At 43.9% G+C, this 26,461-nt stretch overlaps 4 protein-coding genes and 1 long non-coding RNA gene across 6 annotated transcripts; 3 read left to right on the top strand and 2 right to left on the bottom strand.

Annotated features, from left to right (window-relative positions):
- The first annotated feature begins 29 nt into the window (after positions 1–29).
- LOC116801960 lies at positions 30–11,533 on the top strand. 2 transcript variants are annotated; one of them, XR_004362336.1, is made up of 4 exons: positions 30–565; positions 2,671–3,342; positions 3,434–3,546; positions 11,130–11,533. It is a non-coding gene; the product is annotated as an uncharacterized LOC116801960 (long non-coding RNA). The 2 variants fall into 2 exon arrangements; XR_004362335.1 differs by lacking the exon at positions 11,130–11,533 and having other exon boundaries at positions 3,434–3,757.
- Positions 7,555–9,289, bottom strand: LOC6619000 (histone-lysine N-methyltransferase 2D). The gene has a single exon (XM_032724307.1). The coding sequence runs from the start codon at positions 9,285–9,287 to the stop codon at positions 7,650–7,652; it is 1,638 nt and encodes a 545-aa protein (XP_032580198.1). The 5' UTR covers positions 9,288–9,289; the 3' UTR covers positions 7,555–7,649.
- Positions 11,534–17,008: 5,475 nt separating the features above from the next.
- Positions 17,009–20,700, top strand: LOC6619001 (protein HIRA homolog). The gene is made up of 5 exons (XM_032725050.1): positions 17,009–17,045; positions 17,147–19,053; positions 19,207–19,571; positions 19,638–19,842; positions 19,908–20,700. Exons 1-5 carry the CDS (start codon positions 17,009–17,011, stop codon positions 20,535–20,537), a joined length of 3,144 nt encoding a protein of 1,047 aa, XP_032580941.1. The 3' UTR covers positions 20,538–20,700.
- Positions 20,701–20,781: 81 nt separating this feature from the next.
- LOC6619002 (negative elongation factor B) lies at positions 20,782–23,132 on the bottom strand. Its single transcript, XM_002043211.2, has 3 exons — positions 22,935–23,132; positions 21,558–22,856; positions 20,782–21,495 (listed from the first exon to the last, which is right to left on the bottom strand). The coding sequence occupies exons 1-3, from the start codon at positions 23,064–23,066 to the stop codon at positions 21,142–21,144; spliced, it is 1,785 nt and encodes a 594-aa protein (XP_002043247.2). The 5' UTR covers positions 23,067–23,132; the 3' UTR covers positions 20,782–21,141.
- Positions 23,133–23,551: 419 nt separating this feature from the next.
- On the top strand, positions 23,552–26,243 carry LOC6619003 (lateral signaling target protein 2 homolog). The gene is made up of 2 exons (XM_002043212.2): positions 23,552–24,154; positions 24,457–26,243. Exons 1-2 carry the CDS (start codon positions 23,971–23,973, stop codon positions 25,935–25,937), a joined length of 1,665 nt encoding a protein of 554 aa, XP_002043248.1. The 5' UTR covers positions 23,552–23,970; the 3' UTR covers positions 25,938–26,243.
- Positions 26,244–26,461: the final 218 nt, after the last annotated feature.

Genomic DNA, 26,461 nt, shown 5'->3' on the forward strand with positions numbered 1-26,461 from the left:
TAATGCGGAGGCAAACGCGAGAACGTCAAGCAGACAAGCAGCGCAGACGGCGGCGGCGTCAGCTGAGGCAGAACAACAACAACAATGGAAAGCGTACCAAAAAAAACAAATAAAACAAAAACACACACAGTTGTTCGCTTACTTTACAGTCGAAACATATATCGTGTGTAAAACTTAAATCTGGCATTGCTGATATTCTTCGAGCTGCCGTATTAACATAAGGATCAAACGGCTAATTGATTGAAATGGTTGCAATTTGTTGATTTTGATTTGTTTTTGAAACGCAGCAAAGCAACGGAAAACACATGGCATAGAAGAGAGTGGCGCTCTCTTGCGCGCTCTGAGAGCACAAGAGCGCAATGAGCGCGTGGCAAACACATGGTTTTTGTTGTTGCCAAAACGTAGAAGTAGCGAAAGAAGAAGAAACAGCGCTTACAGTTACCTCGCGTTGTTGTTCTTGAACAGTGGCACATTTTAAAGAAACAAACGCAAACGTTAATAATATTGTAATATGTTACAACTTTATGGAACTACACAATAAAACTGCTTTGAATTGTAAAATTAGGTAAGATACAAATGTTTGTATGTATACATTATTATATTTGCTAGTAATGATGAAACCAAAGATAGATATTCATGCAGAGTATAGCAAATTTTTGGCTCACAGTATCCTCTTATTTATTATCGACAAAAGGTATTCGTCGCATTTACATAAATGCTACACACTGTATTAAACCGCTTCTGTGTGGGTGAACATATGTCACACGCAGCGGCGAAAAAGTCAATCACACTCGCGTTTTCTCTCTCTTTATCTCTCAGAATTTGTTGTTATTGTTCTTATCGGTCCCCACCCGCGCGCAAATAACAAAAATACAATGTATCGGCATTTACTAGGTGAGAACGAGTGAAAGAGAGATAGGGATGCCGTTATTGTTTTTACGCTGCGTGCGTATCTTGTATTTTAAAATCGCTCTAGTTTTGGTAACTCTCTTCGCATTTTGTTCTATTAATGAAAATTGTAATGCGAACGTGTTAATTAGAGAATGAAAAACGGTGAGAAAGCTGAACGAAACAAACAAAGCAAGCTAAAGAAAGTCAGAAAGACGATAAGCAACATAAAGAAAGAAGGCATGTTCTTATCGTTTGGTTTGTCATCAAAAAAATATACAAAATTTTGATGATTGCCTAGAACACAACACAAGCGCACAGAGAAAGAGAGAGAAAAGATCTCTCGTAACTCCAATAGGAATTGTTTTCCCAATTTTCCGGCCGGTTTATTCGCCTCCAACAAACCGATTTTTCCAACAACGTGGCTTTGGCCAAAAATACGCAAAAGAGATAGAGAAAAGAGCGAATTTAACGAAAACGAAAAACGTGTGTGTTGGAAAATAGAACACTCACACACAGAAAAACAAAGCAGAAGCTCGTGTAGAAGCAGCTGAAAAATATGGTTGTCATACTAATTTTTTTTTAAGTTTTCTTATACAATAGGCAACATATGTATGTAAAAATTGGGAATCTAAAGTAGATTAGTACAATTAATAATTCATATAAACATTTTTGATCACTTCCTAATAATACCTACATATGTACCTATGTTGTAATAGTAAGACAACATTTATATAAAGAAATGGTCTACTTTTCTTGAAATATGACAACCCTAGAGAAAAACTAACAAACAAAAATTATGTGGGACAAACGCGCATAAACAAACTCTCTCGCAAAGATGTGAGTGAAGAGACGCTAGAGAGCGGCCCCAATTGTTTACTCACAACTTTTTTACGCGACGCCACTGTGTTTGTGTCGCTCTCTTTGGCTCTCCCATTTGATTTGCCATGCGGTTATCGTTGTGGTACAGTGGAAGCTACTTTAATTGGCAATAAATGAATATAAAATTTTGTAATATTTATAATATATATAAGCTGATAAAAACTAACCTATAACAGTAAGTTATTTAAATCATTGAACATTTAATATTTAAGCTACAATAAGTTTCGCACCTAATTGCTTATTTGGAGGCCGTACTGTAGTTGTTGTCGCCTGGTCTATATACACGATCTCACATAAATAGTTATACAACTCGCTCTGGGGGCCAAATACCAATGGGCAAGTGAAATTGCAGTGCGAAGGAATTTCAAAAAACCAGTTAGAACCATGGCAACGTTAATAGGGGGCTTACATTACCAACCCGCCCCTGCGCATCAACAAAACAACGCTTAAAACGGCGAAAAAACAAAAACAGTTAAACAGGTGCAAAAAAAGCACAACAAGCCGGAGTCAAAAGAGAGCTAAAAGAGAGTGGAAAAGCTTAGAAAGAGCATGCTTTAGAGGGACCATAGCTACCAAACTCGTCGGACCTAACAACAACACGTGATTTAACAATATAGTTGAATCACACATTACTTACCCTATAAAATGTTGTAAATTCAACATAACCTTTAATCTCGCGTACTTATAATTAATTCAAGTTTTGGTTTTCTTTTACTTTGTTAATGATAACTTTTCTGAATGTAATGGAGGAATCCGGTCTGCATAGCAATACCAAAATATGTACATATTTTATCATCGATTCAGTGAAATGATAAGAGCTTGTATAATGGGAAATAGCTGTAGAAGAGCATTAATTGATCGACATCATTAGCACTACTTTTGAATTCTTAATATTTGCAGATAACAAAAGAATGAAGGTAAACTTTGACGTCACTATGCGCATGTTGTTGCTGTGCAGCGCAAACGACGACGACAGCGACAAATGTGTAGATCAACAGATCAGTCACTCAAAAAGCGAAACTAAAAAGTAACCAAATAAAAAAATGAAACAAAACAAAAAGAACGTTTCTAAAAAGACATTTTCCACCGAACAAACACACACACGCACACACATACAAGCCGCAGGTATACTACATATCTGTATCTGAGTGTGGAGTATGTTTGTATAATCATGTGATACCAAAATAAAGAAAAATTTGAAAATCAAATAGCAGCGACAGCGGCCAGGGCACTAAAAGTCACAAGCAAAAGTGGAGCAATAAAGCAAACAAGCCCGACAAATTTTCTGTTGCCATGTACAACCCCAGACCACAACAGCACCATCCCCATCCCCATCGACATCGCCATACGCATCCGCACTCCCACGAAACCATCCCATCAAAACCGAACGATCAAACCATCTTCATCATCGCCACTATCACCATCAACCCGTCCAATGTCGCATGTAGTTTCGAATCGGATTCGAAATATGCAAATGCCGAGCACCGAAATTGAATGCAATTAAAAACCACACACAATATCACACACAGTTCACATAGGAATCGTATTGAAGATATCAGCTACAGTATCTGTGTGAGTAGCCAGCTAACTTCCTATAAGGGAGGGGAAAAGTGTATAAAACCGCGTTATCCTAACCTTATAATCTCATATTTTTACATTGCAGAACATTGCAGAACTATACCTTCTGGTTGGATATGTCTTTAAGACACTTTTGACCTTGAGTGGAAAAATCCCAATGTGTTGTTGGTAATCCTACCTAACTAACATTTTGCAATGGTAATCATAAAATATAACCCTTTTCGAAATAAGACCTTTATAAACAATTATAAAAGCGAAGTTATCATTATGTCTGCCTAAATGTTCCGAACCTGTGAATGGTGCCGGCGGCTGTATTAAATTTCAATGAAGTGAAAACAAAGCGATCAAATGCGCGGCACTGCATAGAGAAATACACACAATTAAAGATACAGAAAAGCGAAAATCCAAAGGCATTAACAAAAACATTTTTAGCAGCCAGAGGTGTAGAGATGTGGATCCGAATCGGTGGCTATATAGCCCCAAAATGTTGTTAATGGGACGCCAAAGAAAAATGTAGCTCATGCGGTGCACAGTGACACAAGGCTTGCAAAAAATGGCATATAAATGTGGAAAAGTAGAACTACATTCGAATTAATGTTATGTATCTAGTTATAAATAGATTTTCCCAGATCTTCTATCTAAAGATTGCGCTTTCAATATATTCAATTGGCATATTTAGCCTACCTGAGGTCTATCCATGTAATCTGTAGTTTTCTGGATTTCTCATATGTGCGTATTTTGGATAATTAGAATTTCAAATCCCAAATTCCCATTTGCATATCCACTGTATCCATTGATTGATCTACAAGCATATGCACATTAGTAATTGTTTTATCCCATTGCCATTTGCATTTTCGTTCCACGGTGCCTCTTCATCGTCTTCTTTTGTCCCTTCTACTCTTCCCTCTGTTTGCCTTATTGTCTAGCTGAGGTCGTTGAAAAGCGTTGATGGGCAGGGGGAGTGGCGGCGGGACGGTGGGTGGCGGGCGGTTGGACGCATTTAGCCATGTTTAATATTTTGTTGCATTAAGCACGCTCTCTCGCTCTCTCTCGTCATTCTTCGCATAAAGAGCGCGTAAAAATAAGCGGAAAATTGCATAGAAGTCAACGATTTCCCCCATCCACTCGTGTTCGTTAATCTTTGTTTATTTTTATGGCATTTATCTTAGACGCTTTTTGGTGCTGACTTGTCGTTTTCTTTTCATCGTTTAGTTTTATTCAACTTATTGGTTTAATTTTGGTTGTAAATTTGGATATTGTGCATTTTGTTGTTAAGTTTACTTGCTTTTGATTTCAAAGCGTCATTTTGTGTTTTAAATTTTGCTTTACTTACTTTGCTGTTAAGTTAATTTATAGTTTTACTGTTTGTGTTTTTGATAAGTCGTTGTTCTTACATTCTGAATGGTAACATTTTATTTTATTGTTATTCTTATTATTGTTTCTTAAAAATGTCAAGCAAATGACTACCTCCATCTCGCTTGCCCGCACTGCATTTGTTGTTTTAGTTTCTTGTTATTGTTGCTCTTGATAAATGTCAAACAAATAACGGCAGCCTTCTTCTTATTCTCTCTTCCTTGCTCTTTCTCGCTCTTCAAATGGCGTTCTCTTTCACATCTGTCGCTTACTCTCTCTCTTTCTTGTTGGTCCTGTATAGCACCATCCCACTCGCACCTAGCCCCACTTTGTTTTGACGCAAAATGATCCCGTTTACATTACATTTGCCTTTGATTTTGCGTCTTCGTTTTTGCCTATCTTCTTTTCTTGTATTCGTTTCTTTACTTTGAACCCTCCCCAGTTATTGCTGGATTTTTTGTTGATCAAATACGCATTTGAAAATACCTATTCAATAAATTGTATAAAAAATATTTTACTATTTTTAAAGTTACTTAATCGTCATATTTTTAATAAACGTGCTGCCACAATTAATAACTTAGGACCAAGAAACTAAGCTAAATAAATACCATAAGCAAAAAATAAAAAAAATCATATCGCTATCTGGAAAATTTTCTCATAAATATGTATGAGCAAATAAAGCGCGTTCCTCTCTTAATATAATCAGCATTTCGAGCTCATTTACAAGCATGAATTTAATACAACAGCAAAGTCAAAAAAGTGAAAAAAGACAACAAAAGCAGAACAAATAGACAAAATAATGCGAGCACTCACAATAACATGATAATTTGCCGAAGGCCAAATAAAACTCTTTTGGTGGTAAATGCAAGACTGCCTTAAGGTAGTCTGATTTAATTTGTTTGCCAAGTTGGGACCAAGTTCGTAGTTGCTCGAATTTACTTATGTATTTAGTGTCTGAAAATTAAAAGGAACAAATGAAAATTGATTAAAAAAAATATTTTGAACGGGGCGCCAATTCTGTGCTACCCATGAAGACAATATAAGTATGGGTAGCATTGGCCGTCGATAATCTTTTTAAATGCTCGATGTAACGGTTTTGTATGTGGTATCTTAAGTCATAGATGGCGCTCACTGTAACGGTTTCTTATGTGCTAACTTAATCCATAGATGGCGCCACATGTTTCGGTTTTGGGTAATTTCTGAATTACAAAAACAAATTTTTCTGTAATTTTTCTTCCTAAAGTAGCAAATTCTGATTTTTTAAAGTTAATTTAGATGATGCAGTTACAACTTATTCAGTGTTTTGTGAAATAACATATTTTTGTAAATTTAAGTAAGCAATAAATATAATCTCGAGAGATTATAGCATTAAATAATCCCATTCCACCCTATACAATAACTCTTTTTCACGTCTTCTTTAATTTCCTTGCCTTTTAGACAAACAAATCTATCAATTAAGGGGAAAGCTTTAAGCTGTCAACACGCCCAAGTACTTTTGTCCCCTTGGGAGATGCTGCATTCATTGTTTGTTAAAAAAGAAACTCCACCCCATCTTCGCCCAAAGGATTTTCAACGCTTCTTCGGGTTTTCTCGAAATATTTTCCTGTTTTTTTTTTGTTTGTTGCCAGTTAGCCCGAATTGTCATTGGTAAAATTTGTTTTCAGCCGCAAGTTGATCTTATTGCTGGTTGGAAAATCCTTACCCACACCCACTGTCATCCCCATCGTCTTGAGTGGAAACCGCTGCCAATTGTCGACTGTTGCATGAATTATGAGCGTCTGCCAAGATTTATGAATTTCGAGAGGATAACAAAAGTACGCAAGTATTCATGACAGGACCCTCCTCTAACCGCAAAGAACTCCCCGCGGCAGCTAAAAGGGAAAAATCTGTCAGCTGTTAAGTTGAGTTATAAATTTCCTGCAATTAGGTTGAATTTCAATTTCGCTGCTATCTCTTCTTGCTACTTACTTTGATTACACAATCATGATGATGATGATGAGAGCCCCACTTTGCTTCTCTTTTTTTTGGCCCCGCCCCTCCTAGCGATGTCCATGCAAATTTTTATCGACACTTTTGATTCAGACTGTACTCGTTTTGGTTTTTTATTCACTTTTTTGTTTTGTTATTGCTGCTTTGATTGGCTTTCAGTGCACTTTTTCTGCCTCAATGTGCAGAAATTTGCAAACTCATGAAAATCCATACGTTTGATAACAATGTTAAGGGGGGAAAAACAAGAAGCAACATAAATAAAAACGGAAACGGAAACGAGCCTGGTGAACGCACAAGTCGCCACGCCCCCACCGTTTTGCATTGCAATGTGTTCATTAAGCAACCGGGTAGCAAACAAAATCAATGAATGGTGTAAAAATTAATATCCTGTGGGGCTCAAATGAAAAAAGAATAAAAAAACGAGGAATGCAAGAGAACTGTGGCGGGAAGTGGGTGGCATTGTCATCGTCAGCCAGCAGCCGGCAGCAGTTTTAATTTACACAAAGCGTAGTCAGGCGTGTAATGCTCGGTGGCGGTATGATGAAGGCTCCTTTTTTATGTGGCCAACGTTGGTGGGCCTGATGCTCGACAATTCGCGCAACGACATTTAAAAAATGCCTTGAGGCAGCAAATACGTGAAAGATGAACCAACAGGCGACGACGACGGCGTGAAATGATTTATGAAATTACTTTTACCGCTGCATATTTCAAGGGGCAGGGAATCTTCAACTTGGGCCAGAGTTTCAGTTACAAGCTGTCATGTTTATTTGCAAAGAATCGTTGATTGAATAGATCTTTATCATTTTGTTGTATAAAAATCATATTTGGCGAGTGACTGTTTCTTCTTATTTTCCAAGTTACTTACCTTCTTAAAACCCCCAATTTCCGTAGAAAATAAATTAAACAATGATCATATCATGGACACATTAACTTTATTCGTATTATTTAAATATGTAGCCTCAATCGATTTGCGTGATGGAAGCCTCGTCGTTGCTGGAACATCGACTGCTCTCGCCATCCGTGCGATACTTGATGGAGTCGATGATCTCCACATCGATGTCACAATTGCCCTGATTGCCGCTCGTTCCCTCCAAACCGGCGCCCGTGTCACTGGAATTTCGTCCCAGTGAATCTTCATCGCAGAGATCGGGTGCCGAAAGTGAGGCACTAACCGATGCCGATTCCGACTTGGCATCGGTATCCTGGCTCTGCACCTGCGCCTGATGGGCGGCAAACTGACTGTATAGGCGTGGCAGGTGTTGCAACATATAGCTGGCGCCCGATTTCGATAAGTTCGCAGCTGCAGCGGCGGCAGCAGCGGCTGCCGAGAGATTAGCAGCCGTACTGGACGGCTGATTTTCCTTGGTCTCGCCCAGATCATAGTATTTGGCATAGTGCTCGAATTTGTTGCCCAATGTGCTGGTGGTCACTGCACCACCGCCGCCGGCGGTTGATCCAGCCGCATTGGCGCACAGATTGATCGCATCGTTTTGGGCAGCCTTGGGTATGGGTACGGTGAAGGCGGAGCCATGACGTTGTTTGCTCAGCAAATTACTGGCCAAACCGGAAGCGGAAGTGGCGCCCGAGCTGGAACACGAGCCGGGTGAACCTTCTTCGGCAAGTGCATTGTTGCTACTCGAAAGCGGCGAGACATTCTCCTTCTTTCTATCGTATATGTGTCCGGAAACGCGGAGATCGATGAAAAAGTGCAACGGATCGATGCCGTAGGGTGCATAGAGTGGTGGATACCAAACCGGTGGTGGTGGCGGCAGGACCAAGTCCTGTGGTGGCAACGATGCCGCCGGCGGTGTATTGTCCTGCAGGTTAGTGTCCACGGCACCACCCAGACCACCAGTCTTATTGCCAGCCGTTGGTGGTGCCGTCTGCGGCGTTGGTGGTGTTATACCCAAAGCACCTGGTTTGGTTTCCATTTTGGCATAGCCATAGGGTGTCATTGCTTTATTGGTTAGCTCCAGAGGTTTCTCCGGCACCAGTTGCTGCTGAAGTTGCTGATGCTGCTGCTGCTGATGCTGTTGATGTTGCTGCTGCTGCTGGTGTTGCTGCTGCTTCTCCTCTGCATCGCGTCGCTCCCGCAATTGCTCGTAGTATGGCCGGTGCGACCAGGAGCGTTTTCTTGGCCTCCTCACCAAAGCGGCCTGATGTTGCTGCTGCTGTTGCTGCTGTGCCTGCTGCTGTTGCTGTTGCTGCTGCAGCTGCAAGACACGCGCCGTCTCATTATTTCGCGCTTGCACCAAGGAACGCAGCATATCGCTGAAAAAGAAATTATTTGGTCCCACGGGTGCGGAATACAAATACGGTGGTGTGGCCGCCATTAGACGACTGACGTAGTCCTGATTTCTTAGCTCATGGATGTTGCTCTTGCTGCATTGCTGCGGATTTTGCGGATTCGTTGCGGTTGGGTCTGCAGCAGATGCTGCTGCCGCCGCTGCTGCTGCTGCTGTTGTGGGCGTACTAGGCGCACTGGGCGTGGCATTGCTGGTGGTTACCCCTGACGACGTTACTGCTCCTCCCGTGGAGCATGGCATCCCTGCTGTGTTGCTCGACGAGATGTTGCTGCTGTTGCTGCTGTCCTTCATTCCAGCTGCTGTTTTTGGAGAAAAAAGTTAAGAACAGACAAAAGACGTTGGCTCAGTTCTGTGGCTGAAGTCACTTGAGATTTATATTTGTATAGGGATATATTTGCATTGTCTTGGACGGGCATTCCACCGCCTTTTCCATGCTCCCGCCCAACCATTACCCACGGGACAATTAAATCTGAATTTCCTGTTTGCTCCGAGTGAATCTGTCTCGGTGTATGAGTGTGTGAGTTTACTCGGTTGGCAAGCAAGTCTAAATAATGGCTGCAGGGACTTGGTGTTGAACTTAAAAGCGTCTTAAGATTGACTGAAAAGCCAAGACGTTAGTAAATGGAAAGTAATTGTTAAAGAGCCATATAGAAAAGTAGATTATAAATCAGTCCAAGCCTTAAGCATCCAACCAGCGACCTTTGGATTCCTGTATTCGTATCATTGTAATAGCATAACTGCCATGTGCATCAAATCCATTGTACCACAGCTGCCGTCAGCTAAGCTACCTTTATTATAACTTTATTAAGCCAACATCTGTGGCCAGCACCCAAAAACAAATGAAATTTGCATAGAAAAACAGGCGCGGAAGTTCCCCCACTCTCCGTTATCCCCTTAATTTTTTTCCGTCTCCAACTCCCCGCTGATCCCCCAAAAGCTGTTAATAAGCTTACACACATCGCGCCAAATTCCAGTAAATTAAATGTTTCAACAGCAGTGACACACCCACCCCCATTGCCGCCTCCATTTCCGCGAACGTTGGAGGACAAACTCAATTGTTGTGTTGCCAAACTGTTGAGGCAGTTGACGCTGTGTCCTGGCTGCTTGTATCCTGTGCCGCCTGTGTGCCTGTCAATTCTAACCAGGAACAGTACAGAACCACTCATTGGAGAACCCCAACTCCATTTCCACGACTCCATTGCCTTGTTGCTCTTTCATTTTCGCATTTAAAAAGTTTTTAACAACCCACAGACGACGCCTGCAACCGAATACCCTATAATAAACCGAAAGTAACATCAAGGAGTACCAATTAAACAATTTGAAGGCATTAATAGTTGCTGAACTTAGAATATATGCTTCATGTTGTTCTCCTTTCTATGGTTTTTTAGCAAACGAAAAACATAAATTGCAATTATTCATTTTAGAATGTAATGAATTTTTAGGTATCCTCATCTTCTATACGATTGCTGGGAACATTCATTTGCATTCCTTCTGTTTTTTCTGTTATTCCATTTTGGATTTGTGGAATTTTTTATTTTCATTGTTTTTTCATTTCGTTGTAAAAATATATAAAGTTTTCAACCGTCGCAAAAGGAATATATGATTGGGGGTGTCGGAGGCGGAGATTTTCAAAGGGACGGGGTGTTGATTTGCATTTTTTGGCAGCCGTTGTTCGGGAGAGGTAAAAATGATGGTTAGGGGGACATTTTTGCGACAAAGTTAAAATTAGACTATGCTAATTAAGGCGCGATGGGTGTGGGCGGTGATAGGCGTGGCCAAGCCGGCATCTGGTCCTCGGTGGAAATTCCGTTGATTTTCCCCGGCACTGATTGATGCTGCTGGGCAGAGCTTTAATTGCCGGTTTCTCTTCCCGTTTTTAAATTGGGTATGGCTGTGGTGGCTCTGGAGCAACTGGCAGCATTTTAATATTCAATCAGCAGCTGTCGGGCAACTTTCTTTTATGGCCCATGCCCAAGTTTCTGCATAAGTTTTGCAGCTGAGAATATGTCCGAGAACTAAAAATATGGAGCTGAGATTAATGCGCAAAGTGCATCCGACTTTTGTTTGTCTTTCGTCTGGTGATAAGCTGAGTACTAACTTTTGCGTAATTCTTTTTTTTCGCTTCTCAAACAGCGTGGCAATTAAAACCAGAGTAGAAAGTAATCCCTCCACTGGATTCCCCTTGGGTGGTGATCCACCCACTCAAGGCTGCCCAGCTGATTGATGTCGCATCATCGATGTTAAATTCAAGCCACCACCGGAAAATAGAAGAGCCGACTGGGATTGCGGGCAACCCCTGTAAGCATACACTTAACTGGCACTTGGGCTGGGCAACCTTATAACATAATTACTGCATATCAAACAGCGATAAGTTGCCCACGCCACTTCACTCCGAAATCACTCTGGAGTTCATCTTCCCACCCATGGAGTTGCTTAGCAACCCTCCTCGTGCTCACCTGGTGTGCAACCCTGAACGAAGTCTATGTTCGCCATTCAGGCGCGGTTGTAATCTTTGAAAAGCGTGTATCGTGTAATTGGCGCCCAATGTGGGGCTTTATGAACAGTGGCTTGTAATCATTATAGTTAAATAGTTTCAAAGGGTAAAGAATTGGAAAATAAGTTGCTGCCTAAGAATGTAAATCCGAATATAAGCTAATAATTTTAAACATGAAATGATTTATGAGCAAACTAAATCGCTCAAATAAATAACATTTTTAACCCTTGCTCGTTAAGCGTCCTGTTCCTGCCCTGTGTTTAAGCCACCCCGTTCATAAGCACGCACATATGGGGACAAATGAACTTGTTGGCTTGTTGGTGACATGGCGTTGTGGTGTTAACGTTACAGCGTTTGACTGCGAATTAAAATAATGTGCCACTTGTGGCTTTCTGTCCATGTGTGTCGGCTACAGCAGACAGTTACCCCTGCCCCGGATCCGGAACTCTGTCCTTTGTATGTTGTCCGTATTCGTGTCCGTTTGGGTTGCCTGAAAATTTGACAAAATTTCATTTGCAACTTTGCCCGCTGCCAGAGATACGCATGCATCACAACGTTTCCCAAAATCGAATTTGCGTTGAACCCTTTCTGACAGGTTCTTCGTGTAGATTGATCTGGGCTTTTGCAAAGTGTTGAATTCAAGTGCAACCCCTGCATGCGTTTGAATTATGGCTAAATAATTTCTTCAATGACAATTTGAAGTATAGTTTGGATAGTTTGGGTTCATAGACTGATTCAAGTATTTATGGTTTTATTCCAATCATTTGGATTGAATGCTTGAAGAAAGTTTTGTAAAGTTCTTGGATTTGTTAGGCTTTGATCGAAAAGTTTAATTGAACACCAATGCCATATAAAGCTAATATTGATTACATATTAAGCAACATTTTTATTTTTAATCTTAAAACCTGATCACTGATAAACCTGATAATTATTAACAACTCCCAATTGTGTTTTTTTAAAAGAGGGGTTTTTAAGTTTGAATATAATCATTGATTGCAGTTTCACATTAATATTTGTTATCCACGCGATATTTTAACACATTCTAATCCGATCTTGCGAGCGGATCAATTTTCTCACCTATGATTACTAAATTGATAAATATATTTGTTTATAACTTATTTCACTTAAAAAAATATATAAAATAATATAAGCACAGCTTGGGTAACGCGTTGCTAGCGGTCTGAACTACCGTCGATGACAGTTAAAAATCAAATGAAATGAGTGCCAGCAGCGGCAGCAGCAGGAAAGCAGAGCAGCATCCAACGAGTCCTGAGACCGAGACAGAAACAGAAAAACACAGACCGAGTACCAGAACCAGAACGAGGCGAGTTCGGTGCGATTTTAAAATTATGAATTGTTGTAAATGAAACGAGGCGTAAGCAGAGCGCCAGCAGAGCTACTAGGTGGGTGGTGGTGCGCCACAGTCGCTGTGGCATTGGTGGTGCGCATCAGCAGCAGCAGCATCGGCTGTGGCAGCAGCAGTAGCAACATCACCAGCAGCAACAGTTCTAAAGTGTTCATGGAAACCACCCTCGAAGAAAGGTAAAAAGTTTTCAAAAAGAGGACCAAAACTAGAGCGAGACGTAAGCTCATTGGTCTATGGGTTGATCGCTTCCGGTTGGTGCAGTCTTGCCAAATTTTACACGTTAAAGATCGACTGGAAATCGGAAGTCAAGAGACCTTTTTAAAATAGTTATGCTTAGGTAATGAACTGTTTATTTGGCGCCCAACGTGGGGCATATGTGCTTTGGAACACTAAGTTGAAGCTTTGCATTATCATAAATCAATTCTAAGAATTAAATTAGGGAATAAGTGTTATATATTTCTGTGGTGGAACTTTTTTCCCACATTTCTCGTTCAACGTTGCCCGGTTTCAATTACCATTCTCTGGCGGATGTTGCCAGTGGAACAATGGATGCAGTCCTTGGCTATGGGCAACGTGTTGCTAAAACGACAGCTCAACTGCGGGAGTAGGTGGATGATGGGCTGGTTTGAGCAGGATAAGCTTATAATTTCTATTACAATGAAGGCATGCGGATGCGGTTGGATATGTAGAGCGTTGCGTTGCTTTCTTTGCTTAATTTTTTGCTGCCACCGACTGTTTGCGACTTCATTAGCGACACCTCCCCACAAGCTGTTGCCAAGCCATTGCATCGTGTGTCTGTGTACGAAGATCACTGAAAAAATTCAGTGTTATTATAGTTGCCATGTTCTAGTACTGAGTGCTAAGACTTAAGTAAGCATAAATAATTAACATACTACCACATACATTTCTGTGGATTTTGGTTAAACATTTAACAGTTGCTATAGGTTTTTTTTGGCCGTGCATCTTTGCAACTTGCCATCGGCAATGGAATCTGAATCCAGAGCAATAGCGTTGGAAAACTCGTGTTGCTTTTTTTGCAGTTTGCTGGGCTTGTTTGAAATAAATACCGCATTTTTTGGCTCGTCCTTTTTTGCAGTAGTTGTTAGCTGTTGCCACACGTCGGTTGCGTGTTTGCCACCCACTCGCAGTATTACAAAAAAAAAAAAAAGAAAAGCTTCCATGGCTGCACATCAAACGTCAGCACGGAAGGAAGCTGTTTCTGTCCAGGGAGTTTGGGTGTGGGCGCCTGGCATTCGGCATTGTCTAGCATTCCCCGCCACCACCCACCAAAAACCCACGGCAAATCCATTTTTCCCTCACCCAACGGAGGCTGTGAATGTTTACACTTTGGATTTGGTTCTGGTCGTCGCATTTCCCTTCCACCTTTTTTTTTAATTTTTGGTTGGACTCGACTCTGCTCGAGATTTTAAATACATCTCGGTTAACGGTTGTTATGGCAATCCGTTCGGAAAAGGGACCTGGTTTTACAGCGTGTAACAGCGGCTGTTGCAGTGGGGAATCCCCTCGAATAAGTTGGAAGTTTGGGCGGTCAAAAGATGTGGAATTTTTGAAAAGTTCAGCATATCAGAAGTTGAAAAGCCTGATCTAGGTAATCTTAATAGTGTCATAAGTCTTGTAACAGATGTAGATTTAAATAAGTAGATCATAATTTGTTGGAAATGCAGAGTTGCATTTCGATATTGTGTTGATCGATGACAGTTTGAAGTGATGTTGATTCCTACATAAATTATATTTAAAATTATATTTATAGTTCTATTTAAGGGACAAGTTGCGTGCTTTTAACAATTTAAGGACACTATATCTTCCTCTCTTTTATAGTCGCATGCAACGTCTCACACATGCCACACAATTTGTGCCACTTTTGTGATGCGCATCCATTTCCGCTTGGGCGGCGGCACCACTTCCAACGAACCCCACCCACCCGCCAAACCACTCGCTTGCCATATTATCCTTGCTTTTATTATGATTTTTTCACATTTCACTCGAGCGTTGATTGAAATGTTGAGCGAACATATACGTACACACGCACATATACAGACGGAGAGACAGACAGAAGGTTTGAGGTGGTTGGGTGGTGAAAGCAAACAAAGCGGTGCGAAAGGGAAGGCCATACGTTGAGTGGTGGTGGGTGGTTTTCTGGGCTGGCTGGGCTTATTTGTTTGTTTGCATGTAAATTGCAATGTACCACCGTTCTTAGACCCTCCACCCTCCACCCTCCACCCTCCGCCCCCCACCCCTTTAGCCCGTTTCAATTTTTTAGATTTTAAACTTTGTTTCTTGTCTTTTTGTTAAATGTTTGCCGCTCCCTCCGCTGATTGTCATTTGCTTTTAGCGCCGCATTACCACCCTCCATTCTCCGTTATGAGTGGTTCCAGCGGTTGGTGGAACGTCCATCATCCATCCATTTCATCCATCCATCAAGGACAATCAAGGCAAACGCGCGAGAGCTTTTTGTGGGTTTGATTTTGGGCTCCGGCACAAAAACAGAATTTCTTTTCCTTTTTGGCCCAAAACCGGGAAAAAAATGCTTTTGGGGGCAGCGGCTAATGAATTAGTGGGCGGGATATTTAAAACTTTTTTCGTTGGACTTTTGCATTAATTAAATTAAAATTTTATTTCCTGTTTGGTGGGGGGTGTCTTTTTTTTTTAATTTATTTTATGAAAAACGCCTTGTAAATATTAAATATTTATTTTAATTTTTTATAAATTTCATACATCTGTTTATTGACATTATAACTCTATTAGCACGTCACCACATACATATGTAAGTATATCTGCATTTTCTCTGCCCTCCGTGAAAACCGAGCTTGCAATCCTGACAATGCGAACAATCTTGAGCAGCTTAAGTGCCGCTGGCGTCGGATTTGGCAAATATCCGTCAGATACACACAGTGTATCACAAAAGATATCCATGGAGCAGGAATCCCAGGAGCAGGATCCATTGCCGCACACCCATTTCCATTTCCATGTCCCTGCACTCACGCAGACTGTAATCGCTTTACGTGCGCTTTGTTGACAATTGTCAAGTGGCATTCAGAAATGGGTGGGAAATTCTGTGGAAAAACTCAGGGAAAGGGGAAGACCGTTAGAGGAACATCATTGACGCCACATGTTGCCGGCGACAGATGCGTTGGATTGCAAATTGTCCCAGGTAAAGTGAGTTGGCACTGCTTTTATTTCGCTTTTCACTTTATTGAGACAGTTCGGATTGTCAGTCAATTGGAGGCTTGAGATTTGCATTGGATGAATGAGACGAGTGGAAAACGGGAAAAAACCCACACACCCGCACAACTGACAAGGCAAACAAAAAACTGGGCAAACAACATATTTTGAACGACAATTTTCACGCATGCAAATTAAGCAAATGGGTACATTTTGCAAAAGCAATTTTCTAGCTAAATCGCTGGATAAACTTGGCGTTCGTCTTCTCAAAATATTAGTCTTGTTTTGATTCATTTGATACTACCCACAACTCAACCCCCAATCCATTGTCCCCAGCCACGCCCACGGAATAGAAGGAGACCAATGGCAGTTAAGCGCTTAGGAAAACTTTCGGCGTTTTTGCCGTTGTTCGTTTCCTTTCGTTAGTTTCACTCCACCCACCCAGTAGTTATGAAAAAATAAACTAGAAAAAGTGGGTCCTATAGCGTGAGAGGTTCTTTAAAAGGGAGGAGCTATTATCGAAAAATAAATTGTGATTGTTTTCACAGTCATAACAATGAAAAGAATAAAAAAGCGAAGTTCTATTCTTATATGAATGATGTAGAATTAAAATTAATAAAGTTACAGTAAGAAACATATGTGTTCTTTTAAGCTTTGCATTTGTTTCATTTGTTATATGTGGGATCGCTAACATTTTTTAAAGATTTGCGAAGTAGTTATTACTTAAAGCATTAAATGTACTATTTCAGTATTTTTGAAAATTTCGCGCCTTTGACAGTGTGCCCATTCGATCTCTTTATCGAAATATATAGGTCGGCAACGATAATAGCGCTTATCGATGATAAGCGATGATGGGCATCGTTATCGATACCGATATAGCGGTAGTTTATCAACAACATTAGTCGTAAAATAATCTTAACATCTTAACTTAATTGCACTGAAAAGATAATACCTATAAGTAAATCGTAAATGCGGCTCCTTAAGCCGGCCTGGGTGCATCACGATGGTAAGTTTGCACGATGCGGAAAATCCGCAAAAGCCGGGCTTTCCAATTGGTGGCTCCAAATTTGATTGAAAAATAATCCAATTCCATATTTTTGCCGGCAGACAAACAGATATTCTCGGTGGATATCCACAAGGATTGCACGAAATTCGCGACTGGAGGGCAGGGCAGCGATTGCGGACGAGTGGTCATCTGGAATTTGCTGCCGGTGCTCTCCGACAAGGCGGAATTCGATGCGAATGTTCCGAAGATGTTGTGCCAAATGGACCAGCATTTGGCCTGTGTCAACTGCGTCCGCTGGTCGCAGAATGGTCAGAACCTGGCATCGGGATCCGACGATAAGCTCATTATGATCTGGCGCAAATCTGCCGGCTCGAGTGGAGTTTTCGGTACCGGCGGCATGCAAAAGAATCACGAATCGTGGAAATGCTTCTACACACTGCGTGGTCATGATGGCGATGTCCTCGATTTGGCATGGTCACCCAACGATGTCTATTTGGCCAGCTGCAGCATTGACAACACGGTGATTATCTGGGATGCCCAGGCATTTCCACATTCGGTGGCCACCCTAAAAGGACACACGGGTCTGGTTAAGGGCGTCTCCTGGGATCCGTTGGGTCGCTTTTTGGCCTCGCAATCAGATGACCGGAGCATCAAGATCTGGAACACCACGAACTGGAGCCTATCGCACACGATAACCGAACCGTTCGAGGAGTGCGGCGGTACAACGCATATCTTGAGATTGTCCTGGTCACCGGATGGCCAGTATCTGGTCTCTGCACATGCCATGAATGGCGGCGGACCCACCGCTCAGATAATTGAGCGCGAGGGCTGGAAGTGCGACAAGGATTTCGTGGGTCATCGCAAGGCGGTGACGTGTGTTAGGTTTCACAATTCTATCTTGAGCCGCCAGGAAAACGATGGCAGTCCCAGCAAACCGTTGCAATACTGCTGTCTGGCTGTGGGCTCTCGCGATCGTTCACTATCCGTTTGGATGACCGCCCTGCAGCGTCCCATGGTTGTCATCCATGAACTGTTCAATGCGAGCATTCTCGATTTGACGTGGGGCCCCCAGGAATGCCTGCTAATGGCCTGCAGTGTGGATGGCAGCATAGCTTGCCTGAAGTTCACCGAAGAGGAACTGGGTAAGGTCATTTCCGAAGAAGAACAGAATGCCATTATACGGAAGATGTATGGTAAGAACTATGTGAATGGTCTGGGAAAGCATGCCCCACCCTTGGAGCATCCGCAGAGATTGCTGCTGCCTCAAGGCGACAAGCCCACAAGATTTCCACTCAATAACAATAGTGAGGCCAACCAGCGACCCATAAGCAAACAAACGGAAACGAGGACGAAGGATGGCAAACGTAGAATCACTCCCATGTTTATACCTCTCCACGAAGACGGACCCACATCGCTGAACATGAACATTGTGTCCAGTAGTGGATCGGCCACAACAGCTTTAACTTCTTGCTCGGCGGCGGTCGGAGCGGTCTCGGCTGCTCCTCCAACGGAGAGCGCTGCCACGCCCCTGATGCCGCTGGAGCCTTTGGTTAGCAAAATCGATCTGGGTCGTCTGGATTCCAGATTGAAAACCCAACCCGCCAGCCAGCGCCGTCAATCACTGCCTTTTGACCCCGGCCAGAGCAATGAAATGTTACGGACTCCACGGCTGGAGGAGCACCAAAGTAGCACCAGTAGTCCCAGCAATCTCAATGTCACGGCCACCGGAAAGAGTGAGTTTGTGAAGGCCGCTCTGGACTATCGTCTGCATGTCTCGAACGGTCACCTAAAGACACAACACGGTATGCTGGCCAAGGTCACCGCATCGGATTCCAAGGAAATGCTTTGGGAATTCTATGTTGGATCTCCGCTGGTCAATCTGAATCTGTGTGGAAAATACGCCATGCTGTGCTCTCTGGATGGGAGTATGCGACTAATTTCCATGGATACGGGCTGTCCAGTCTTTCCCGCCATCTCGCTGACCAGTTCCGCAGTGCATTGCGCCTTTGTGAGTCCGGATAATTAGCACTTATATAAAGCAGCCATATCACGACTCGATTTTGCATTAGATCCTGCTTTTTTTTTTCTTTGAGAAACCCCCAAAATCCAGTCGCGATCATTGGAGTCTTAAGGAATTTATATTAATTCCTATTTATTCCAGAGTCCGGACAACAGTTTGGTTGGTGTGCTGACCGAGTGCGGATTGCTGCGTATATGGGATATTGCCAAAAAGGTCATCAGCCTGGCCGCCGGCTGCCTGGAGCTAATAAACAAGCATGGCACGGCCGCACAGTTCTCGATAACGAATCAGGGGATGCCCTTGATTGGGTTCCCCAGCGGCAACTCGTACTCCTACTCGACGAGCCTGCAATCGTGGCTTGTGCTGGCCACCAAGGATGCGATCATGTACCATGGAATCAGGGGCACACTGCCTAGGGACATGGACCAAATGCAACAGAAGTTTCCGCTGCTCAGCATGCAGGCCAGCAGTCAGAATTACTTTAGTTTCACTGGTAGCATGGAGTTGTAAGTGAAAACTATTCATACCCATTCCAATATATGACTCTAAACGCAATAAACTATACCTTTTAGGAGACATTCGGAAAGCTGGCAGCAGTGCGCAAAAATCAGGTTCATCGAAAACCAGATCAAGTTGTGCGAGGCCCTCCAGTCGCTGGATGAACTGCAGCACTGGCACAAGATGCTCACCTTCCAGCTGGCCACCCACGGCTCCGAAAAGCGCATGCGTGTGTTCCTGGACGATCTGCTCAGCATGCCGGAGCCGGGAATATCACAGGTGAGCGAAGTCTACACATATGTGATTGTGTTGTTTATAGGATCTCTACTTTCATCTCTTTCTAGTTCGTGCCAAAGTTGGAGTTAATGCAGTGTGTTCTGGATACGCTCAAGCCACATTCCGAATGGAATCGCCTGCACTTGGAGTACACGGAGCTGCTAAAGGAGTGCAAATCTGAGAGGCAGAAGGATATCTTTGCCGCACCAGCTCCGCCACAGCCTAAAGCTGCCTCTTCGGCGGGTTCATCGCCAAGGTCAGGGGAGGCAACCGGTGAGGAGGTCACAGAAAAGGATGGTGCAACAGCAGCAGCTGCTGCCGGTGTAGCAGGATCACGAATGGCTGTGACAACGGGCACAAGCACTACAACAACTACCACTGCCAGCAGCTCACTTTCTTCATCCGGTTCATCCTCATCCACTTCCGGTTCCGGATCATCATCATCGTCATCATCCACGTCTTCGCTGTCTGTGCCACAGCCTGCTCCTAGTCTCTCGCCAGAGATTCAAACTCTAGACTCGCCCACCGTTTGCATAGATGATGAAATTTTGTCGGCCTCATCTTCACTACCTCCGTTGGATACCTCTCCCGTGGAAGTTTCGCCAGCGTCCACGTCCGGTGGGGCTGCTTCCACATCTCCTGCCGCTTCCGTAGCGGGATCAGCTCCATTTTCCAGTTCCAAAATAGATCAGACATGAGACGAAAGACTCCTATCCCTTATAAACCACCTAATTTGTGTGCATTTCCCTAAGCTATAAGCGTTAAAAAACTTTTATACCGAAATTTATTAGGATCTTTCAATTCTCCATGTCCATAAGAAACGCCAGTTATGCAAATCATTAAAATTGAGTAAAAATTGCACTGATCTGTGTATGTGATTACAAAAACTGGTACCGGGAACCAATATTTCTTTCAAAAACCCTGAAACTAAAAGACATTGCCTTAGATTTGTACTCTATATTGTGTACTAGAATCGATCGTTACACTAATGTAACAGTAATATATAATATATATAATAGCCAGCGACAAACGATTGTTGCCTGCCACAAAGCAATACATTTGTAAATATGTAAACTATATCCGATTGCTCGGTCGCAGTGCTGTATGTTTAGTCTAAATAGTAGAATTATGATTTGCGCATGCATGCTAATTGGGGACTGCCATCCCGTCCGCTGCTTCAGAGAAGTATATGAGGTAGCCACATACATGGCCTCCGAGCATCATCATCATTAACATCATCATCACAAATAACCGTCATCATCCGATGACAGTCGCAGGTGGTGCGACTGCCGGTACCTCTAGCTATTGGACATTATAGTGCGGTCCTGGCGTTGGCACACTCTTCAGCGGCGAATCAAACTCCATGGGCGGCGCCTCAATGACCGGCGTCTCCGCCACCCCGGTGCCGATCCTCTCCTGCAGGATTTCGTACAACTTGTGGATGTGCTCGTTATGGGCCGTCGTCGGCTGCATGGCCTTCATCAATGTGGCCAAACGACCGGCGGGCAGCTTATTGTGCACATACCACAACAGTTTCAACATGTGACGAGAGGTCACATTCTCGCGCGTCAGTCCGGCAAAGATGAACTCGTCGAAGAGCGTGGTGCAGAAGTCTTCCGTGGCAAACTCCTCGCTCATGGGGATGAGCAGGGCAATCTGTAGAGGTAAACAATTGAGTCATTAAAGTAAATAATAGAAAAGCAGATATAAATGCTAACCAAAGAGTGCAGGAAGGGATCCTCATACGCGCGGTCGTCCTTGCAGGCGGACAGAATGGCCAGGACGCGCAACACGCCCACGCGATCCTTCAGGCGCGCCGTGTGCAGCGTATAGTACATGGCCAATATGCTGGCCACGGAACTCTCTTGAATGTACGCCTCCACGGCATCCGGTGCCGGTCCCGAATGCTCTATGGTGGTCAGAGCAGATTCACGCTCGTCCGGCGGTAGTTTGGCGTGCAAACTGCGGCACTGGTCGTCAACCATTAACGACATGAGGGCGGGCAAAAACTTGGTGACCACCTGGCAGTCTAGTTTGGGCTCCTTAAAGTCTTGCGAATCGATCATCACCCAGGCACTCAAGCCCAAGGCCAACATTCTCAGCAGCAGAATGAGTATCTGATTGTCACGCGGCATGCCCTCGTTGTTGATCAAGTGATGCAATATCTTGATGGCCGACGTAGCCAGGAAGTTGATGGCATACGGATCGCACAAAGTCATGGACAGATCGCCCAGAACCTGCTCCTGGCCGCGTTTGATGTTGTCAAGAAATCCCTGGAGCTCCCGTGAACGTTTAATGTCCACATTCTTCTCCCTTATGCAGGCGTCCAGGCACCAGGTGAACTTGTGACAGGGATCTATCGAGATGATCTCCTGCACCTCGAGATCGTGTAAGGCCATCAGTAGCTCTGCACGGAGCGTGCAATAGTGGACATTGCGGGTTCGCAGGAATAGAGTGCGCAGGAACTGCAGCACCATATCGTACAGCTTGACACTAGTGCCAATCATGTTGGCCAACTTTTGAACCACTTCTCCCTGCCTTCGCACCTTGGGCGTTGGGTGGAAGAACAGATTGTTCAGGTTGGTGTGATCGAACAGGATGTGCTCCTTCTCGCGAATATATTGTGAGAGCAGAGGCGACACCTCATCACCAAACAACGATTGATTATCACGCCATATCTGCCGCTTAACTTCCGTATCCGTGTCCGCATACAGTTCGCGATCCCTCACAAGGATTTTGAGGTACTTGTCATCGATGTGCTGGGTATTCCTCAATATGGCCATGACCACGGGACGCAGCGACTTCACCCGAACGACGGGGAAGCTCTTAACGAGCAGCTCCTTGAGCTTCTTGTCCCGCTCCCGTGACTCCTTTTGGCCCATCTCGTTGATGTGAGCTATCAGCTTGTCGCGCAGCTCTTCCATAAGCGAGGTATGAAAGTCCAGCCGACGCACGCCGTGCAAATCGAGTAAAGGCAACATGGGGCGCAGTGAAGGCAGCAATACACCATTCTCAAGCTAAAAAGGCAGGTGGTATTTGGATGAATAAGCCCACCTAACTTTTGGCGCCCATTTCGCGGTGCAACGTAAACAAACCTGAAAACTCTCGATGGCCTTCAAGGGATCAGTGCAGGAGGTCAGGGCCTCGCGCAGATAGGCCTGACCCGGAATATTCACGTCCTCCAGTCCAGTTCCATTATTATTTTTCGCCGGTGTACTCATTATCATGCAATTCGTCGGCAAATGGAGCAAAACAAGACACGAAGCTACACAATTGTGTTGTTTTTTATTGCTAGCGAGGAGAGAAAAAAATAAGCGCAGGCTTGCACATGTGCAGTGTTATCGATAGGGCACGTAGCAGCACGGCTAGTAATAGCCAACTTTATATATTTATTATATAGCTATTAATATTATTTGGCCAATTTATTTTATTTGTTTTGTATTGTTATTATTAGTAGAATGGTAAATGGTACAAAAAAATAATAATGATAATAAAAAATATTATATGGGCCACAAATACAATATAAGTACAATTTCTAATAATGTTGGTAGAAAAACTGAACTCGCAAAATAAAAACGTTTAATCTGTTTGTCTTGGAATATCATTCTCGTACGACTAAATTGGATCAGAACGAAACTTTTAATTGATAATTATATATACACGGAAGAGGTCTATTACTTTTCAGTGACGGCGAAAGAGAACGCCAATTCCGCGAAGTGTCATCCCTAACGCGAAATAAGCAACAGCAAAAACAGCCAAAAGCAAAGCAAGAGCATCAAGCGCAGTCAAATTCGCACAATTGGAGCTGAACGCCAAGGACACGGCGATTCTTGTCGAGATTCGCGCGCCATAGCGACTACAAAGGAGATCCTGCTGCACACAATCGCTATCCTTTGCATCGAGTGTGCACGAGTGTGTGCGTGCGTGTTTCTACACCCACATAAGCTGGTGTTTGGCTCCGTTCAAGTGTGCGTGTATTTATGCGTGCATCTCGACGAGAACGAAAGCCTCTCTTTTCGTGGGTAAACAAAAACAAAACACTTGAATGTGAGGAGCAGTATTGGTATCGGGATAAGGATCATCAGGATTTGGGAGAGCACAACAGTGGAAACCCACAGAAGCAGAAGCAACATGTCCTCGTCGACACAAGAGCGCAAGCGCTACCACAAGGACAACGCGCCCACGGACGACGTCCTTACGCTGATCAACCTGGTGCGCCAGAATCCGGTTCTCTACAACTACAAACTGCAGCCGAACCAGCGACGCCGTTCAGATGTCCTCAACGGATGGCAGGAGGTGGCCCAGCAGATAGGAAGTGAGTGCTAGTCATGGCGGGAATTTCTTAGCCTGCTCCTTGTCCGACTATTAAGCTTCTTCCAGAATTAATATGACCTGCCGCTAGGGTTGGTTATAAATGGTTTTAAATTTTGCCTTTGTATTGATAGGCTATAGTTCTGGCGCCGGCTACTATAACACAGCTCATAGTTTCATCGTTACCGAGAAACATTTTCATAAATGTGATGCCTTTAGAGAGGTTCTACCTTGTATTAATTATCTGGAAAAGAATACGATTCCTTTGAAACCCCTCTCATATTTCTACTACCTCTTTCTTTCCAGACAAGTACTCGGTGCAGGAGGTGCGTCGTAAGTGGAAGAACCTGCGGGACACATTCCACCAGTACCGTCTGCGCACGCCCAAGTACATCGAAGGGCGGCTATCCAAGTGGCGCTACGCCAAGGAGCTGGACTTCCTTTCGAAGGTGTACCAGCCGAAGCTGAAATCGCACCGGAACACACAGATCAGCTACGAGACGAGTGGGATTGGCGGAGCCGGTGTAGGCGTTGGAGGCGCGAATAGTACAACATTGCCCATTGGAGCTATGCTGCATTTGAAACAGCATGTGGTCGACGACGACGACGAGGTTATGGACGATGACGGGCAGTCGGATCACGATACCGCCACACTTTCCTCACATCACGGCACCTCACAGATCACCCTGGTCAGCGATGAGGCGGAGACCTTCATCCTGACCGCCTACGAGGAAGGCGTCTCGGATGACACTGTATCGCAGCACCACCATCACCATCATGGCCATCACCAGCAGGAGCATCACCACCAGCCGCACCACCACCACCACCACCATCATCATCAGTCGCAGCACGACGGCAGCATCTCCAGCATTGAGCTCTCCCAGATTACCCACGATGACGATGTGGTCGATGATGTCGATGACGAAGATGATGTGGTCGACCACGACGGTCAGCTAGATATTGTGAAGCACGAAATGGACGAGGACGGGGCAACCGGCGCCGAGGTGGACTACGAAGAGGTGTGCCTGTACGAGGAGGCCAGCGGTGCCCATGTGGATTGCGAAATGGGTGTGGGTGACGCCGTGGACGGCGGTAGCGATGTTACACACGGCAAGGGTTTCCACTACATCGATGCCCACGAATTTTGTATATCGGACATTGAGCCACAGACAGTTCGCTCCAGCCAGCATCAGTTCACGGCTAGCGGTGGATCGGGCAATGGCTCAAATAGTGTCCTGACCGGTGGGACTGTAGTAACCGATGGCAAGCTAAAGAATCTCACGCTGGTCACCACCACGTCTCCTGCGGTTGGGGGCGGTGGATCAAACAATCGTCATGATTCATTGGTGTCAACGCAGCAAATTTCCCTGGTGGATGTGACCGAGGCGACCAGTACCAGTGTGACCATTTCCAGCACGCCGGCCATTTCTCTGAATGCGACCACCGTGACCACCACACCAGCAGCGGCTTTGTGCAACACCACATCCTTTACATCCACGCCGACGGCCACGATCATTCAGATGCCCTCCTTGAACTGCGGATCTGGCCAGCCATTGGCCGTTAGTGCGGCGGCCAGCAGCTCTAACAATCTCATCAAGGAGGATGAACAGCATCAGCAGCAACAAGTGGCCCAGGCACTGGCCAAGCGTGATGAGCTCGATCTGTTCTTCGACTTTCTCAAGAAGAAGATGCAGTGCTTCAGCAAGACACAGATTACGCACATTCAGATGGAGTTCCTCAACTGTGTCAGCCGACAGGAAGCGGTCGAACAGGATAGCAAGGATTAGGGACACCTGTATTTAGTTCTGTTCCCCAGAAAACAACCAACACGATCCCTGAGTAGTTGCCTAGTTTTTTCCATGTATAGGATTAGGATTCGTACCGTTTACCAGTTTGCAAGTTCGTGAATTTCGCGTTCTTCAATTAGCTTTATCCTCCACCCACGAAACCCCGGATCCCTGTATCCTTCACCCATCTACACCATCCATTCGATTAAAAATATATATATACATATATATTAGCCAGCGTTACAATCAATTGTAATTGGAAATAAAAGAAAATAAATCGATTCTCAAAAACTACACAACATAAAATTCTTGAAGTTGATTAGCTTGGTTGCAACAGAAGATCTATACCTAAGTCTTAGGATTTTCCTGAACGCCCACCCCCCCCCCCCCTCCTCCCCCCTTTTATAGACCGAACTAAATTTAAAACAAGAAAATTGGCGTAAATTATAGAATAAGAAGTTTTAAATTGAATTAGATTATATACATTACAACTTGATTGTAAATTTTAAACAGCAAAAATTAAT

Source organism: Drosophila sechellia, chromosome X (genome assembly GCF_004382195.2).
Source record: "Drosophila sechellia strain sech25 chromosome X, ASM438219v1, whole genome shotgun sequence".
Taxonomy (NCBI): domain Eukaryota; kingdom Metazoa; phylum Arthropoda; class Insecta; order Diptera; family Drosophilidae; genus Drosophila; species Drosophila sechellia.

Coding starts and splice junctions, on each gene's coding strand:
- LOC6619000 (XM_032724307.1), bottom strand. CDS start 9,287: ATGAAGGACAGCAGCAACAGCAGCAACATCTCGTCGAGCAACACAGCA.
- LOC6619001 (XM_032725050.1), top strand. CDS start 17,009: ATGCGGCTCCTTAAGCCGGCCTGGGTGCATCACGATG. Junction 17,046..17,146: donor GGCCTGGGTGCATCACGATG/GTAAGTTTGCAC, acceptor TTTTGCCGGCAG/ACAAACAGATATTCTCGGTG. Junction 19,843..19,907: donor CGGAGCCGGGAATATCACAG/GTGAGCGAAGTC, acceptor ATCTCTTTCTAG/TTCGTGCCAAAGTTGGAGTT.
- LOC6619002 (XM_002043211.2), bottom strand. CDS start 23,066: ATGATAATGAGTACACCGGCGAAAAATAATAATGGAACTGGACTGGAG. Junction 22,857..22,934: donor AGGCCATCGAGAGTTTTCAG/GTTTGTTTACGT, acceptor CTGCCTTTTTAG/CTTGAGAATGGTGTATTGCT. Junction 21,496..21,557: donor ATCCCTTCCTGCACTCTTTG/GTTAGCATTTAT, acceptor TTACCTCTACAG/ATTGCCCTGCTCATCCCCAT.
- LOC6619003 (XM_002043212.2), top strand. CDS start 23,971: ATGTCCTCGTCGACACAAGAGCGCAAGCGCTACCACAAGGACAACGCG. Junction 24,155..24,456: donor GGTGGCCCAGCAGATAGGAA/GTGAGTGCTAGT, acceptor CTTTCTTTCCAG/ACAAGTACTCGGTGCAGGAG.